At 32.2% G+C, this 14057-nt stretch overlaps 2 protein-coding genes across 8 annotated transcripts; one reads left to right on the top strand and one right to left on the bottom strand.

The window, feature by feature from the left end:
- Positions 1-293: 293 nt before the first annotated feature.
- On the top strand, positions 294-5510 carry LOC111382390 (EVI5-like protein). 5 transcript variants are annotated; one of them, XM_023006368.1, is made up of 9 exons: positions 294-477; positions 907-1145; positions 2774-2969; positions 3824-3994; positions 4078-4194; positions 4433-4630; positions 4705-4764; positions 4837-4935; positions 5026-5510. In XM_023006368.1, the coding sequence occupies exons 2-9, from the start codon at positions 1009-1011 to the stop codon at positions 5170-5172; spliced, it is 1125 nt and encodes a 374-aa protein (XP_022862136.1). In that variant the 5' UTR covers positions 294-477; positions 907-1008; the 3' UTR covers positions 5173-5510. The 5 variants fall into 5 exon arrangements, with proteins under 5 accessions (XP_022862136.1, XP_022862143.1, XP_022862129.1 ...); XM_023006375.1 differs by having other exon boundaries at positions 294-495; positions 1005-1145; XM_023006361.1 differs by having other exon boundaries at positions 294-500.
- Positions 5511-6119: 609 nt separating this feature from the next.
- LOC111382379 (probable receptor-like protein kinase At2g42960) lies at positions 6120-11286 on the bottom strand. 3 transcript variants are annotated; one of them, XM_023006338.1, is made up of 11 exons: positions 11142-11286; positions 11026-11064; positions 10498-10572; positions 10048-10134; positions 9244-9928; positions 9035-9139; positions 8632-8754; positions 8377-8547; positions 8085-8214; positions 7201-7413; positions 6120-6371 (listed from the first exon to the last, which is right to left on the bottom strand). In XM_023006338.1, exons 5-11 carry the CDS (start codon positions 9906-9908, stop codon positions 6252-6254), a joined length of 1527 nt encoding a protein of 508 aa, XP_022862106.1. In that variant the 5' UTR covers positions 9909-9928; positions 10048-10134; positions 10498-10572; positions 11026-11064; positions 11142-11286; the 3' UTR covers positions 6120-6251. The 3 variants fall into 3 exon arrangements, with proteins under 3 accessions (XP_022862106.1, XP_022862102.1, XP_022862095.1); XM_023006334.1 differs by lacking the exon at positions 11026-11064; XM_023006327.1 differs by lacking the exons at positions 11026-11064; positions 11142-11286 and adding an exon at positions 10704-10975.
- Between the last annotated feature and the right edge of the window lie 2771 nt (positions 11287-14057).

The raw sequence follows: 14057 nt of genomic DNA, 5'->3' as shown, positions 1-14057 counted from the left end.
CGAATCAAACTTGCTACTAAGCTCTCGTTTGGCCCCCATTTTCTAGAAGTGAAAATGGGTGGAATAGTATTTTTTTTGAAAAATGAGTGATTGAAAAAGAAGAATTTTTTTCGATTTACATGTAATATTATTTTATGGAAGATTGTGTGATTGAAAATAGAAGAAAGAAAAATGAATTGTAATGTAATGAAATTAATGGGACCAAACGGGGGCTAAATGAAAGATTTGGGATCTTGGTGCAATTCTCCCTAAAAGTAAAGGTAAACATTTTGCCTTAAAATTGGCTGGAGTTTCCTCAGAGCCGCAAGCAGGACAACGACGTCGTAACTTATCCATTGAACAAAGCTCTCGCGGCACCCAAATTTTCGATCCCCCCTTCGTGCTTTCCAGAATAATTATTGGAATTAAAAAAATTCTTCGGCGAGATTTACGGCAAAAGATCAGAAAAAGAAAAGGCCGATCCCTCATAATTCTCTTGTAATTCTATTGATAAATGTCGGGTTAATTGTTTTCTCTCTCTTTATATTTATTAATTTTTTTTTTTATTAGATGATGTTTTGTGAATATGTGAATGTTCATATGAAGAGAATAATCGCATTTCATGTTGTTTATTTTATTGGTTTATGTTGTCTTTTGTGCCATGAATTAAGAACTTCCTTTTATATAATCACATTGTTCGTGTTTATGTAATTTTTACATTTTCTATTTTCTTCTTGCGTTATTTGAATCACATTCGCAACAGCCGTTATTATTTCCTTGTCGTTATCATGCGTCAGCTTTGCATTTTGCGTACTTACTATTTACAAATGTACAAATATTTTGAGTTATTGAATTAGTTTGAGCCATGTGGAATTAGTTGAGCTATCTAGTTTCATTGATAAGGGTGAATTCTTGTTTTTAATTCAGCGAGTAGGAGAATCTGCCGTATTTGATGTCGGAACTGGAGAATGCATTGGAATTTTGCACAAAATTAGTAACTGTTAGGTTGGAATTTTACTGAGCAGTGTGATGGACAAGAAAAAAGTGGATGAACATGAGGCAGGATCCGTTGCACTTCCTAAAGTTGATAGATTTGGATTTGTAAAACCGGAAGCTAACTCTGCTGATGGTTTAACAAGGAGTAGATCGGCCTTCGAGTATGAGAGGTATGCATAAAATTTATGCACACTCTAGAAGAGATTTTCCAAACGCTGTCTTCATAATAAGCTTTTAGCAATGGTTTTGAATTTTGATGATGCTTTGTAATGTTATGCTGCCAACTTAGCCATGCCTTTTTTGGTACCCTGAATATTTTGTGGTTATTCACCGTGTTATTGTGCCCTCATTCTTGTTTGATGTTTTTGCTTGAGGTGCAAATATAGTCTTTCTTTCTGAATCTTTAGGATTAAAGCTGTCTTCAGAATGTTTGATAGGATTAGCTTATTTTCATAATTCTTATTACATTCTTCTAATAGGTTATGTACCCAAGCAAAACACGTCATGTGATGTGAATCTACAAAAAACTTTAGGGTCTGTTTTAGGATTTTTTATTTTTTGCAAGTTTTGACCGGTTTTGAGTGGCACCATTTACGAGGGTTTGGAAAAATCGGTGCTCGCTAGTTTTTTTGGCCATCGATTTTGCCATCGATTTTGGATGGTTTAAAATCACACAAAACTGGAGTAGTGTAATTTTGTTCGGTTCTTTCAATCCACCAAATTGGTGGATTTTGGTTGTTTCTCATATTCTCTTCTAATTTTATCATTTGAAAAATAATTTTTTTCAACCAACATATTTTCTTCAAAACTAATTTGTAAAAAAAATAGTTATAAGAAAAATATTATTTATAAGATAAGAAAAATTACATTATAATTAAAAAATTACTTATAAATAAAAAATCACTTTTATGTAAAAAAAGAATAAAATTGTTTATAAAACAAAAATATTACTAATAAGACAAAAATTCACTTATAAGTAAATAAATTCACTTAAAATTATTTAAAAGTACAAATTAACTTATAATTGTAAAATTTATTTGTAAGTATAAATTATAAAAGTTACTTATAAGTAAAAAAATTAACTTAAAATTATTTAAAAGTATAAATTAACTTATAATTGTAAAATTTATTTACAAGTAAAAAGTATTAACTTAAAATTTTAAGTAATTATTTAACTTTATTTAATTTTTATGTTAAATATTAACTTATATGTAAAAAAATTACCCATAAGTAATATGTAATTTATGAGTAAAATTTTTTTGAGAAACTATAAACTGAAAATTTTACCAAGGGATATATGTATAATTTTATTCTTTTAAAAAACTTTTAGAACCAGTGGATGATAAATTCTCGAGTAAAGTTTGGACAATTTTAAAAATTGCTACTAAAACCACTCAAAGTCGATCCGCTCATAAACACTCAAAATCGGTACTCTAAAAAAGGTTCATAAATGGTATGCCAAAACTTCCAAGCAAACACAGCTATTCGGTTATGTGTTATTGCATCTGAGTTCTGACAATGTGGTTGGTTAGACTAAGAATCGTATGTTTATTAGTGTATGCTCTGAAAAGAAAAAGAAAGAATGAAGAAGTGTAAGAAATGTACATTATAAAATATGTTAAAATGAGTATATTCTATTCCAAAAAATACTCTGTTACATTTGCTTTATCACAAGCATCTTATTCACTGCATTTTCTTGACAGTACAAAAGTTTGAGATTATCTCAACATAATCTCTTTTTGTTAAAGATGGATGCTTTCTTCTCGTTGTAATCCTATCACATCAATTTGCAATATAGGGAGGAAAGAAGAATTAGAAAATGGAGAAAAATGATTGGAGTTGGAGGAAGTGATTGGAAGCACTATCTTCGGAGGAAACCTCATGTTGTTAAAAGGAGAATAAGGAAAGGAATTCCCGATTGTCTAAGGGGTCTAGTTTGGCAGTTAATCTCTGGAAGTCGGGACCTCTTGCTTATGAATCCAGGTGTCTATGAGGTAATATATTTTTAATCTGCAAGTCAAAAACCCTAGCATGTGTGCAACAATATATTCTTGATTATTTTGGTTATCCACAGGAGTAAAATTATCTTGAATTGGACATAACTATGCGAATAAAGAATCCTCCAAATGATTACATAAGTTGGTTTAGAGTTCATCTGTGTTTTACAATACCAAGCCCACCGGATTGGATGTGACATTGCTGAACATGCCTTTTTATTAACTGAGTGGGCTCTGATTCTTGACAATAACATGGAGCAATAAAATTTTCTCTATGGATCTTATATTCTTGATTTTCTCTCATTTTATTTAATCAATGTGGGTTTAATTTACTTTTCCTCTGACACTGGTGAAATATCGTCCTCTGTAAGTGTTTCGACAGTTCAGATAAGAAGGGATGAAATCAAATTGTTAAGTTGCCTGTATTCATTCTATATGCAGAAGACCTAGCTATTGTCCTCATCGAGTTGCACTGAACGCACCAGAGGACTTCAACTTTATGCAGTCAATCTTGAGATCATCAATTTCCAAGCAGAGCTGCCTTTTTTAACATATTTTCCACATATGAACTTTTTGTTAGTGTTTGCTTTAATTTAAGAAGGGAAGTTTCAAAGGGGTTCTTTTTTATTATTTTTCAAAATCGTAACATTTTCTCTTATCCTTCCATTGCATATTAAATTGGGTGGTACATTGAAGGAATTGGACGCTTGCCATGTATTTAAGGAATCTAAGAATCAATTTGGATGTATAAATCTTTGTATAAATTTGGTTGTTTATTTACTGATGAATTGTGTTACTTCAGAACTCTACATTCTATTTCATTGAGCTGATCATTCTGTTTTTCAATGCAGCAACTAGTTATATACGAGACATCTTCTTCTGAGCTAGATATTATTAGAGACATCTCTAGAACATTTCCTTCACATGTTTTCTTCCAGAAAAGACATGGACCGGGTCAAAGATCCCTTTATAATGTTCTGAAAGCATACTCTGTATTTGACCGAGAGGTTGGATATGTGCAGGTTTGTATTTTATTTTGGTGCAAGTCATCTTGGACTACTACTTTCTCTACCACTTGTTAATATTGAAGTTATCTTGATTGTAGGGAATGGGATTTGTGGCAGGTCTATTGCTCCTATATATGAGCGAGGAAGATGCATTTTGGTTATTGGTTGCATTACTGAAAGGAGCTGTCCATGCTCCGATGGAAGGATTATATCTGGTGTAGTTTTGGTCACATGTCATCTATATTTAAATTAAGACATAATTAGTTTACCTCATTAATAGAACCCAGATAACTTCAGTCCTCAATAACATATAATCCAATTTCCAAGGTGCATTTCGTCAAATCAAAATAGCTACCAAACATTGTTAATCAATGAATTTTCACATATTACCTCTTATCTTATGCATTGTCACACAGTTTGAAAACACTGAGCAAGGCTGTCCATTTGGTGCAGGTGGGATTGCCTCTTGTACAGCAATACCTATTCCAGTTTGATCATTTGGTGAAGGACCACTTGCCAAAGTTGGGAGAGCATTTTGCTCAAGAAATGATAAACCCTAGCATGTATGCAAGCCAGTGGTTCATAACTGTTTTTTCATATTCGTTCCCATTCCATTTAGCCCTTCGAATTTGGGATGTCTTTCTTTATGAGGTTAGCTGTCAATCTTTATGTATTTACCACTCTATCGTCTTGTACATTCTAATATGTCAATTTTCTCCTTTTAGGGCGTCAAAATTGTTTTTAAAGTTGGTTTGGCTTTATTGAAATATACCCATGATGACTTGGTGAGTTTCTACGGCCTCATGTTTAAGTGCTTGAATTCTTTACAGTCATGTTTAACAATCTTTCTTTGACAGGTTAAGTTACCTTTTGAGAAACTCATACATGCATTACGCAACTTTCCCGAAGATGCCATGAACCCAGATACGTTATTACCAATGGCCTACTCTATTAAGGTTCGCTTTCTCTATTACTTTATGGTCGTTTTTTATGGGGTTTCTAAAAATGCTCGCTGGTTATTTGTGTACATTTTTGGCCGATGATAGGTGTCCAAGCATTTGGATGAATTGAAGGACGAATATGAGAAACATCATGGGAAGGTATCCGACTCCCGTGTTAAGCAGAAGCTGCAGCAATTGAGTGCTGCTGATACAGCTTCGATTCAATTAGAGGGACAGCAAATTTGTGATTAGAAACAGATTCTTTTTTACTATTCTTTGTTTTAATTTTAAGTTTGCAAAACTAGTACATAGATTTTGTCCATGATACCATGTCTTTAGACTGTTCTATGATGAACCATTGGATAATTGTTTGATTTTCTCGAGAGAGGTCGAGTTCCCTGACTCTTTACCATTAGGTTTGAGGTTTTGGTTCTCATTTCTGGCTACAAAGATGGCGGTTTTTCGACTTAATAGCGTAATTTTTTTGGGAGAAATTAAAGCTAAACAATATGCTAGGTGCAATGTATATTAACAGGCAACCGATTTTTATTATTTTCTGGTGTAATTATTCTTGAAAAAGATTATCATTCCGTTATGCATATTAATATATATTATCAGATGATATTGGTGAATGTTATGTACTTGTTTTTACTCTTTATGTTTGTACTCTGTGAAGGTGTATATATTAGCTGATTACAAATTGACATGGCTTTCATATTCTTCCGCGCTCGATGCACATCGACTTATGCCACCATATGAAAAGTTCTACAGGTCAGGCCTTAAACGAAAAAAAAAAAAAAAATAGGAAAGAAAAATAAGTTTGGTCTACACGTGAGGATGCTTGTAGTCAAATTCTAAGTATCTATGTTTGGCATCAAGGATTGTGCCCTTAGAATGGGATCGTAATTTGTTAAGAATCGATTCAAATTTACAGACCTGATTTCCGTGCTTCCAAACACAGCCTTAATTAGTTTCCAGTTCTGCTCATATTTCTTCTTGATGTTAATAAGTGAATAATGGATTTAATCAAAGCCAAAGAAAGCAACGGTATCTGTACACAGACAGTCTCACCAATGTTTTCAGATTTCTCACGAAGGCACCATTTCTACTACTTTTCATACAAGAAAAATACTATTTTTTAAAAATATATTTATATAAAAAAATAACGATACAAAAGCGAAATAAAAACGAAAAATTAATAAATTTGAAAAGATAAATTTCTTCCCTCCCATGTCTACTATACCCTCTTCAAACACGAGCTTTTAGATTAGCACCTTCTTGGGAAAATAGCACTTTACATATTGAAATTTTTGCCAAATGATTCAAGATCCTCACGAAAAGACGTCTTTCGTATTTGACCTTGGATCTTGGTTGTCACTTTTATCAGTGTCATAGTTCTGCTGCGAATCCATCTCTGCACTACCGGCTCGAGTTCTTCTGTGCTTTCGATCCTAGAAAATATAAGTGCAAAAAGAATCAAATTTAGTCAATCTGTTGGCTGTTAACAGAATTGTTTTACCCTAAAAAGCTAGGGGTGAAACTATGATCTTAGCAAAGGCCTATGACCTAGGAATTATTGTGAGAAACCACTAAAGAAAAAAAGTAAACATGATCTCCATTAGACTAATGCCATTTAACTCCTGTTTAACAATCATTATTTTCATTATCATTTTCAACCACGCATGTGACACAATAAAATATTCTGCACATAAATTCGACATTTTTTCTCCACTTTTTAATCAGACATTTCCTAAAAATCACTATTCAAAACTCTATTTTCCCTAAATAATGATTCTGAAACAAGGGCTTAGTATTTTGCATTGGTCTACATGGCAATATATGAAGTCCAATTAAATGGATCACATATCCCTACAGGGAATTGGACCCATCATTTAATGCCACATCATGTCATATAGACTAGCGCTGAACACCACTGTGCCTGTGCAGGTTTCAAGAACAAGTGGAAGACAACCAGATTTTGTAAGTCAGGTTAGAACTTATTAGCTATTTTTCTCCTCAAATTTACCATCCTAAACTTTTAATCTCTACCGACTAGGAATCATTATCCTTCCTAACTCTTTACTTTTTTTGAAATTTTGTCATCTCTAAAATAAAAATCACACATACCTAGCCAAAACATCTAACTTTTTTTAGTTTAAACATACTTCAACACGGGCAATTGTACAAAAAGTACCAACTCATTAAAGACTAGTAGTAGTATGAGAGATAAATTCATGTAATCTAGATTATGCAATAGGACAAGATTAGAAACTGACTGACCTCTCTTGGTATTGGATATTCTTCTGATTCAAGCATTTGGACAACTTGGCTCATCTTAGGCCTCTTGTTGGAATCTGGATCAACACATCTCAAAACAGTCAATAGGGCTCTTTTGAGGGCTCTCGTTGACGGCCTTGTGTCCATGCATGGATCTACCACTTCCTCAGAACGCCTGCTTCCAACCATCATTTTCAGCCAATCGACTAGATTTACCTGCAATTAGTATACATTTTTCATTCAATGGAACCAAAGATAGGAATGCCTCAAAAAAACAGAGGCGATGATCTGAAGTAAGAAAACCAGATAGCTTTCAAGAGGAAAGGATTTGGTTAAAATTCAACTGGAACAAATAGGGTTGGAAAAATGTTGCCTAAGGGGGAAAAAAAAAAGGAAGGAACTTCAAGGCTTCTTTCAGCAATTTTTCAACTACAAATCATGTCATGACTTCATCAAGTAGCTGAAAGGAGCCTCAAGTATCTGCTGTAAAGAGAATACTGCTCCAGTATCAACGGATTTAATGAAGTTGCATACTATGAATAAGTTAGCTCCTAATACTTTCTCCAGCATAAACTTCATTTAATAGTTTAATATTTCTGTTTTATCATCCAAGATATAATTGTTGGTGGCTAAATTCATGAGTATTTAGTTAATGGTTTACTTATTTTTTGACCGTTCTCAAATAATATCCAACTACTTCCACTATAAGATGTATATATTTGTATACAAAGAATTTATGTATACAAACAGTTCCATGAAATCTTAAATTTACTATCATAAATGTTGCCTCTATGTAATTCCTAGAATAAAGATACAGTACAAAAGCATTAAAAAGTTAATTTATTAGCATGTTTTCTAGCAGATTTGAGGGAGAAAGGACTCAATACCTCTTGAGCAGGGCGGCCATAGTCAACTGGATCTCTTCCAGTAATTGCTTCTAACAGTACAACTCCAAAGCTATAGACATCACTCTTTTCATTCAAAAGGCCAGTATTTGCATATTCAGGAGCCACATATCTGTATATTGTTTGAAATAAAAAAGAGAAAAAATGAAATATAATTGTACATCGTCCTACATAAAATACATTTAACCTGGCCTTTCAGTCCTCAAATAAGATAAAACAAGAACAAGTGGCCCTCTAGAACTTAGAAAGAAAAAAGGGAAAGCAGAAAACCCACCCAAAGGTACCCATGACTCGAGTTGTGATATGACTTGTCCCAGCACCAAGTAGCTTAGCCAGACCAAAATCAGAAACCTTGGCATTGAAGTCATCATCAATCAATATATTGCTCGACTTTATGTCTCGGTGAACCACTTTTGGTTCAATAGCTTCATGCAAGTAGGCAAGGCTGCAGGAAGTGTATCACATTGAGTGAGATCTATAACGTTGGAAAAGAAAATTAAAGGATAACAACATGGATGAACCAACTTACGCCTTAGCTGTGCCAAGGAGAACCTTCATCCTGGCCTCCCACGTAAGGCTTCCATGCTGGCGCATAGCCCCATGAAGCCACTGTTCTAAGTTGCCATTGTTGACAAACTCATACACAAGCATCCTGAAATAATACGAATAAGTTGAAGAAATTTTAAGCAGAAAGGTTACTAGTCCCAAATATTTTAGAGCCTTGATGGCTTTATGTTTTCAGATCTCAAGTTTATAACTGGAGTAGCATCTCATGCTAATTAGGGAACACGTGATGAGTGGATTGAGTCCATTTGAGATGGAAAACCATGTCCGTGCACAAATGAGTTCGCAATGAACAAATCTTTCAGGGAGTTGGCTTTTGTGAAATATGCAGCTAGGTTGATGGATTTGAAAGCCAAATAACACAGTACCTATGAGTTCCTTCAATACAATACCCAAGAAGCCGAACCAAATTTTTGTGGCGTACATGGCCAATAGCTTCGACCTCCACTCGAAATTCTTTCTCCGCTTGACCCCTGGAAGGGAAAAATAAAATAAAATATTGGCCTCAGAGAACTTACAAAGAAACCATCCACTAAGTATCTCCATTAAATATCAGAAGAAAACATTTGGAACTCACAGGTTGTTGAGGAGTTTTTTTACAGCCACTGGAGCACCATTAATCAACTGTCCTTGATAAACAACGCCATATCCTCCTTCCCCAATAACATTCTCCTTAGAAAATCTGTTCGTAGCAAGTTCCAGATCTCTAAGTGTAAACCAGTGACCCCAGCCCAAGTGAGCTGCTTCTGGCAGACCCAATAATGGAGAAGAAGCAGTTATCTGATGCGAAGAATAAGATCTATATGCACCAAATGTTCCAGAACTCCCTTCCTCACCTGATTGTGATCCATAATAATCTTTATCGACATTATTAAATGAACCTGATTGACTACTGTTATCTCCATTATTTCTTTTTGGCATTCCTAGATGGACCAAAACCTTGTCTGATTCTTTATTGCTGGATTTATCATGAACGGTGAGAAGAATCCCATCACGTGGAACAAATTCATTAGTCGATACTTGTTCCACTCGTACTTCTTTAATTTCCTTCGAAACGCTTGGTATTTGGCTAAGGGGAAGTTTTTCTTGAGTTTTATATTTCTTTCGTGATGTAAGATAATATGTCAATACAAAGAGGATAAACACAATCAATAACCCAACAATAATCCCAATAACTTCCCAGACCTTGAGACCAAAAATGACAGTATTCTTAGAGAGTTCCGCATTCAGATTAGAAGCCATATTTTAGGATGTCAAACAACCTGCAGAATTTGTACAAGGAACACCTGAGTCAACACTTCCATTTTACAAAGTAAACAATCAGGCAATGACATTGATGCTATAATAAGGGAAAAGGCAACAATCCTCAATCGCTTCTGACCTGTTTTTCATTAAACCAATATAGAAGTTCTGAGACAAAATTCATTTGAGCTCATGGCACTCATAAATGCAACTTCTTTTTTTTCCCCTGTAAATCAGCAATTTATTAAAAGGAAATCAAAACTCTATACGAGATAGATACTATGAAGCCAACTAATTAATGTTGGACAAAAAAAGACAAGTGGGTAAGAATTATGAAAACCAGAACAGTGAAAAAGAACAAAACAGACATAATTATGAGCATTGCAAACTCCTAAATGAATCAAAACATCAAGATATATATAAGATCCATTTGTAAAAACCCTATTTCGTCTCTCATACCGTTGAGTCACATAATTAAGCCACAGGAAAAAAGACCTATAATTAATTGCACTCTGTAAATAAAGTCAATAAAATAATCCCATTCAAGAAAAAAATGTCCCAATATCGCAAAAAGTTATCAAGTCCTTACCTTTTTTCTGCAGTGGATTCAAGAGGGCAGTTTTCAAATCCCTGATCTGGAAAACCTCATCACCATGTAATTTTCCTGGAAACAAATAAGAAACAGCACAGATCTTGACTTAGAAGAACACCCAAAAATCAAAATTTATTTATTTATTTTTTCTCTCTCAAATAGAAAACTGGATCTAATTCCCTTTCAGAATTTCACTGCATTACCAAATGTGAGTGCTTTACAACACCGCCACTCCTTAAATGCCCTTACCCAGATGACAACAACGAAAGGGCTGTATTTGCAAAGAGAGTATAGGTACATAGAATGCTAAATGGCTAGTTTAATTAATTCTAGTCACAAAATGAATATTGTTGTGTGTGGTGGTTTCAGCTAAGGAACGTATATATAAATATGAATATATATTTGCATATAAATGACATGGAGAAAGAAGGAAGAATGGAGTTATCGATGGTAGGTAACGAGAAAATGCCTTAATAACAATTAACAAAACAGTAAAAGAAAAGCATTAAGAGAACTGGAAGCTACCCTATTCCTCTTGGTTGGCACTTGTTTTATAATTTTCTCCTGAAGATGACTGATTATCAGAAATTCAAAATTTAAATGGGATTGCATTATTTTAACTAAAAAGCACTCCTTTTTACCTTAAAGATTGCAACTTTCTATCTGGAATTTTTCACAGAATTTTACCAATCTGCAAATATCAAAAGTTAATCAAAGATAAATCAAGAGAAAGTAATAGCAGTTCAGTGCATTTTACTTTCAGTTTCTTGGTGAAAATCTAATGTTTGTGATGAATAGATTTTTCATTTATTATTACACTATCCACATGATCACTGGCACTAAAAGTTAGAACACTTTTTCACATTAGTTACAGGGAGAAAACAACAAAACTTTGCCAGCAAAGCAAAAAGTTAAATTAAAGGGCGGGAGGGGGGTGTGGGGGTTGAACATACCAGGCTTTTGCCATTAACAATATGGATTAATCTCATGGACAATGCCACATCATCGTTTTCACACGGTCTTACGGGGATCACACACAGTAAAGTATGCGTGGCTTCAAAGAGGAGTGTAAGGCCGCGTATAAGGAAATATTTGAAATCGGATAAACCAATTTTCAATAAAATTTGACTTTTTAATGCACTTTTGAATAAAAATCATCCCAATTAAGATAATTTAACAATTAAGCCTTAGTTTGTCCCCATTTTTACAAAAACACATTTTTTCACAAATGTAGTTTTAACCATAAATTTTACATATGATCCATAACTTTCATTAATTTTTTAATTTTCACATTTCATCAATTTTCATCAAAATTTACTAAAAATTTAATTTTTATTTAAATCAAACAGTAGCTAAGATTGATGACAAAGTGTTTCATTTAAATGTTGGGGACTAACTTGCTATATAGAACATAAATTGGAAACCAACGCTGCAATTTTCTGGATTTATTACACACATTTCATAAAAAGAATTTAGTTATAATCTGTAATCAATTTATTACGTGATAATGAAATGTTAGCAGAATCATAATCTGTCGTTAAAGAGACAAGATGCCTGTGTTTATACCTTGTTTGAGATTTAATAAATAATATATACTTTTTAAAGGTAATATTTTATCTCTAAAGTTCAATTTATGAATATAAAATTTGCCGATCACATTGAATATTCTAAAGTTCAATAATTCGTGATGCGTAACCGTAGTATTTATGGTGAATTTTAAGAACTATTAATAAACAAAATATATAATTCAAAAATTATTCATGAACTCAAGAGCTACCGAAATATATTATTTTCTATTGGTTTCCCGTTTCGCTTCAACAACATTTTCTTTAAAAAGAATATAGAGAGAATAAGATATTTAAATAAAAAATATATATAATTCTGCAGCAAGAAAATAATACTAAGCTAAAAAAAAAACAAAATAGTCTACTTAGTATTTTGCTTAATCCCAACTTCCAATGAAATTTACTCTACATAATTTTCATACTAAAGCTAAATAAATCTTGACTAGTTCTCAATAACGATCATTCTTTCAAAGTTATTGAACAAGAGTAATGCATTGAATTACGGAATATGAGTAAGAGGGATGTACTTAAGAAGAATCGTTCCAATACGATATTCGATATAATACTATATTAAAAAGAATACATTCTTTTATACTTTAAAGAAAATTTAATTATGTGTTTCAATTTCATCTTATGCTAAACAATGATAACATAGCTCATCAATCTATGCAATTCAAGTTTGTTTTGGATCTTAATATTTGAATAACTTTGTTATCTACCAATAAATTAATATGTCATGTTTTCAGTACCTAACATAAGCTTAGTAGATCATTTATCTTTAATATTTTTTTCTTAATTTATAAAATGATAAATAAATAATATATCTAAGGCCACTTCGCATATTATATTAATTTTTTATGATTATGGGAGAATACTAGATTAATTTAATTTTGGTATTAATTACACCGAATGAGAATTAAATAAGAAAAAAATATTATATTCAGTCTAATACGACGCCCCGAACATGCATGTTTGATTGCATTTTATTTCGAAGAGTCCTTATAGTAGATTTTTGAAAAGCCAAAAACTGTTTTTGAAACTAAAAATTTACTTTTGAACATATTTAAATAATTTACTGATATTGCTTTGTCTTATTAGAGCATTTCCAAGAAACACTTTAAAAATGACATATTCTTTATTTTAAAAAGTCAATCCTTATAATTATGCTATAAAAAATTTTGTACATTAATATTTTAGTTCTTCAAATTTGGGAGTCAAATTTACTATCTATAATTAAATGCATTCAAAATATTTTAATTTTAATTCTCCATATTTTTACCTAACTAAATATTATATGCGAAGAGAATGAAAAAAATAATATAATAATTTGTAGGGAAGTTGGTGAAAATATCATATGGAAAAAAATAATAAATGTATATTGTGAGTAGCAAAATTAAATGTTAAAAATAAAAAATACTATCGAGATATTTTTAAAAATACTCTCCAAATTTATAAATGTTCTTTAATTTATAAAATATAATCTTTAAAAATAGAAAGTTTTTGGAGATGCTCTTAAAAGAGTTTTTAGAGAAAGTTAATCTAAAACAATTTTCTCAAAACATTCCACTACAACAAATGAAAAATTTGCCAAAGGGCTCCTGAAGACACTACTTTTAGGCACCGTTTGATTAGCAAAACATTTCCATTGAAAATGGAATTTGGGTGGCAATTTCCAACTTTGGTGTGTTTGATAGGGATTTATTTTTCATGGAATTGATTGACAAATTTCATGTAAAATAAAGCCAAATGAACACCAAAAAAAACTTTTATTTCAACATTTTTCACGTGAAAAAATATATCAATCAAACACAATAATTTACAATTTCCAAGAAAAACAATTTCTAAGTAATTCAATTTCCTGGAATTCGTTTTCTTTCCACTCAAATTCCATTTTTGTAATCAAATGGACCTTTAGAGCATTTCCGAAAAAATCTCTATTTATAAAGAGTATCTTATGCATAATAAAGAGTATTTCTAAATTTAAAGAGTAAT

This window comes from Olea europaea, chromosome 3 (assembly GCF_002742605.1).
Source record: "Olea europaea var. sylvestris chromosome 3, O_europaea_v1, whole genome shotgun sequence".
NCBI classification, from domain to species: Eukaryota; Viridiplantae; Streptophyta; class Magnoliopsida; order Lamiales; family Oleaceae; genus Olea; species Olea europaea.
This window is presented reverse-complemented; position numbering and strand designations above follow the sequence as displayed.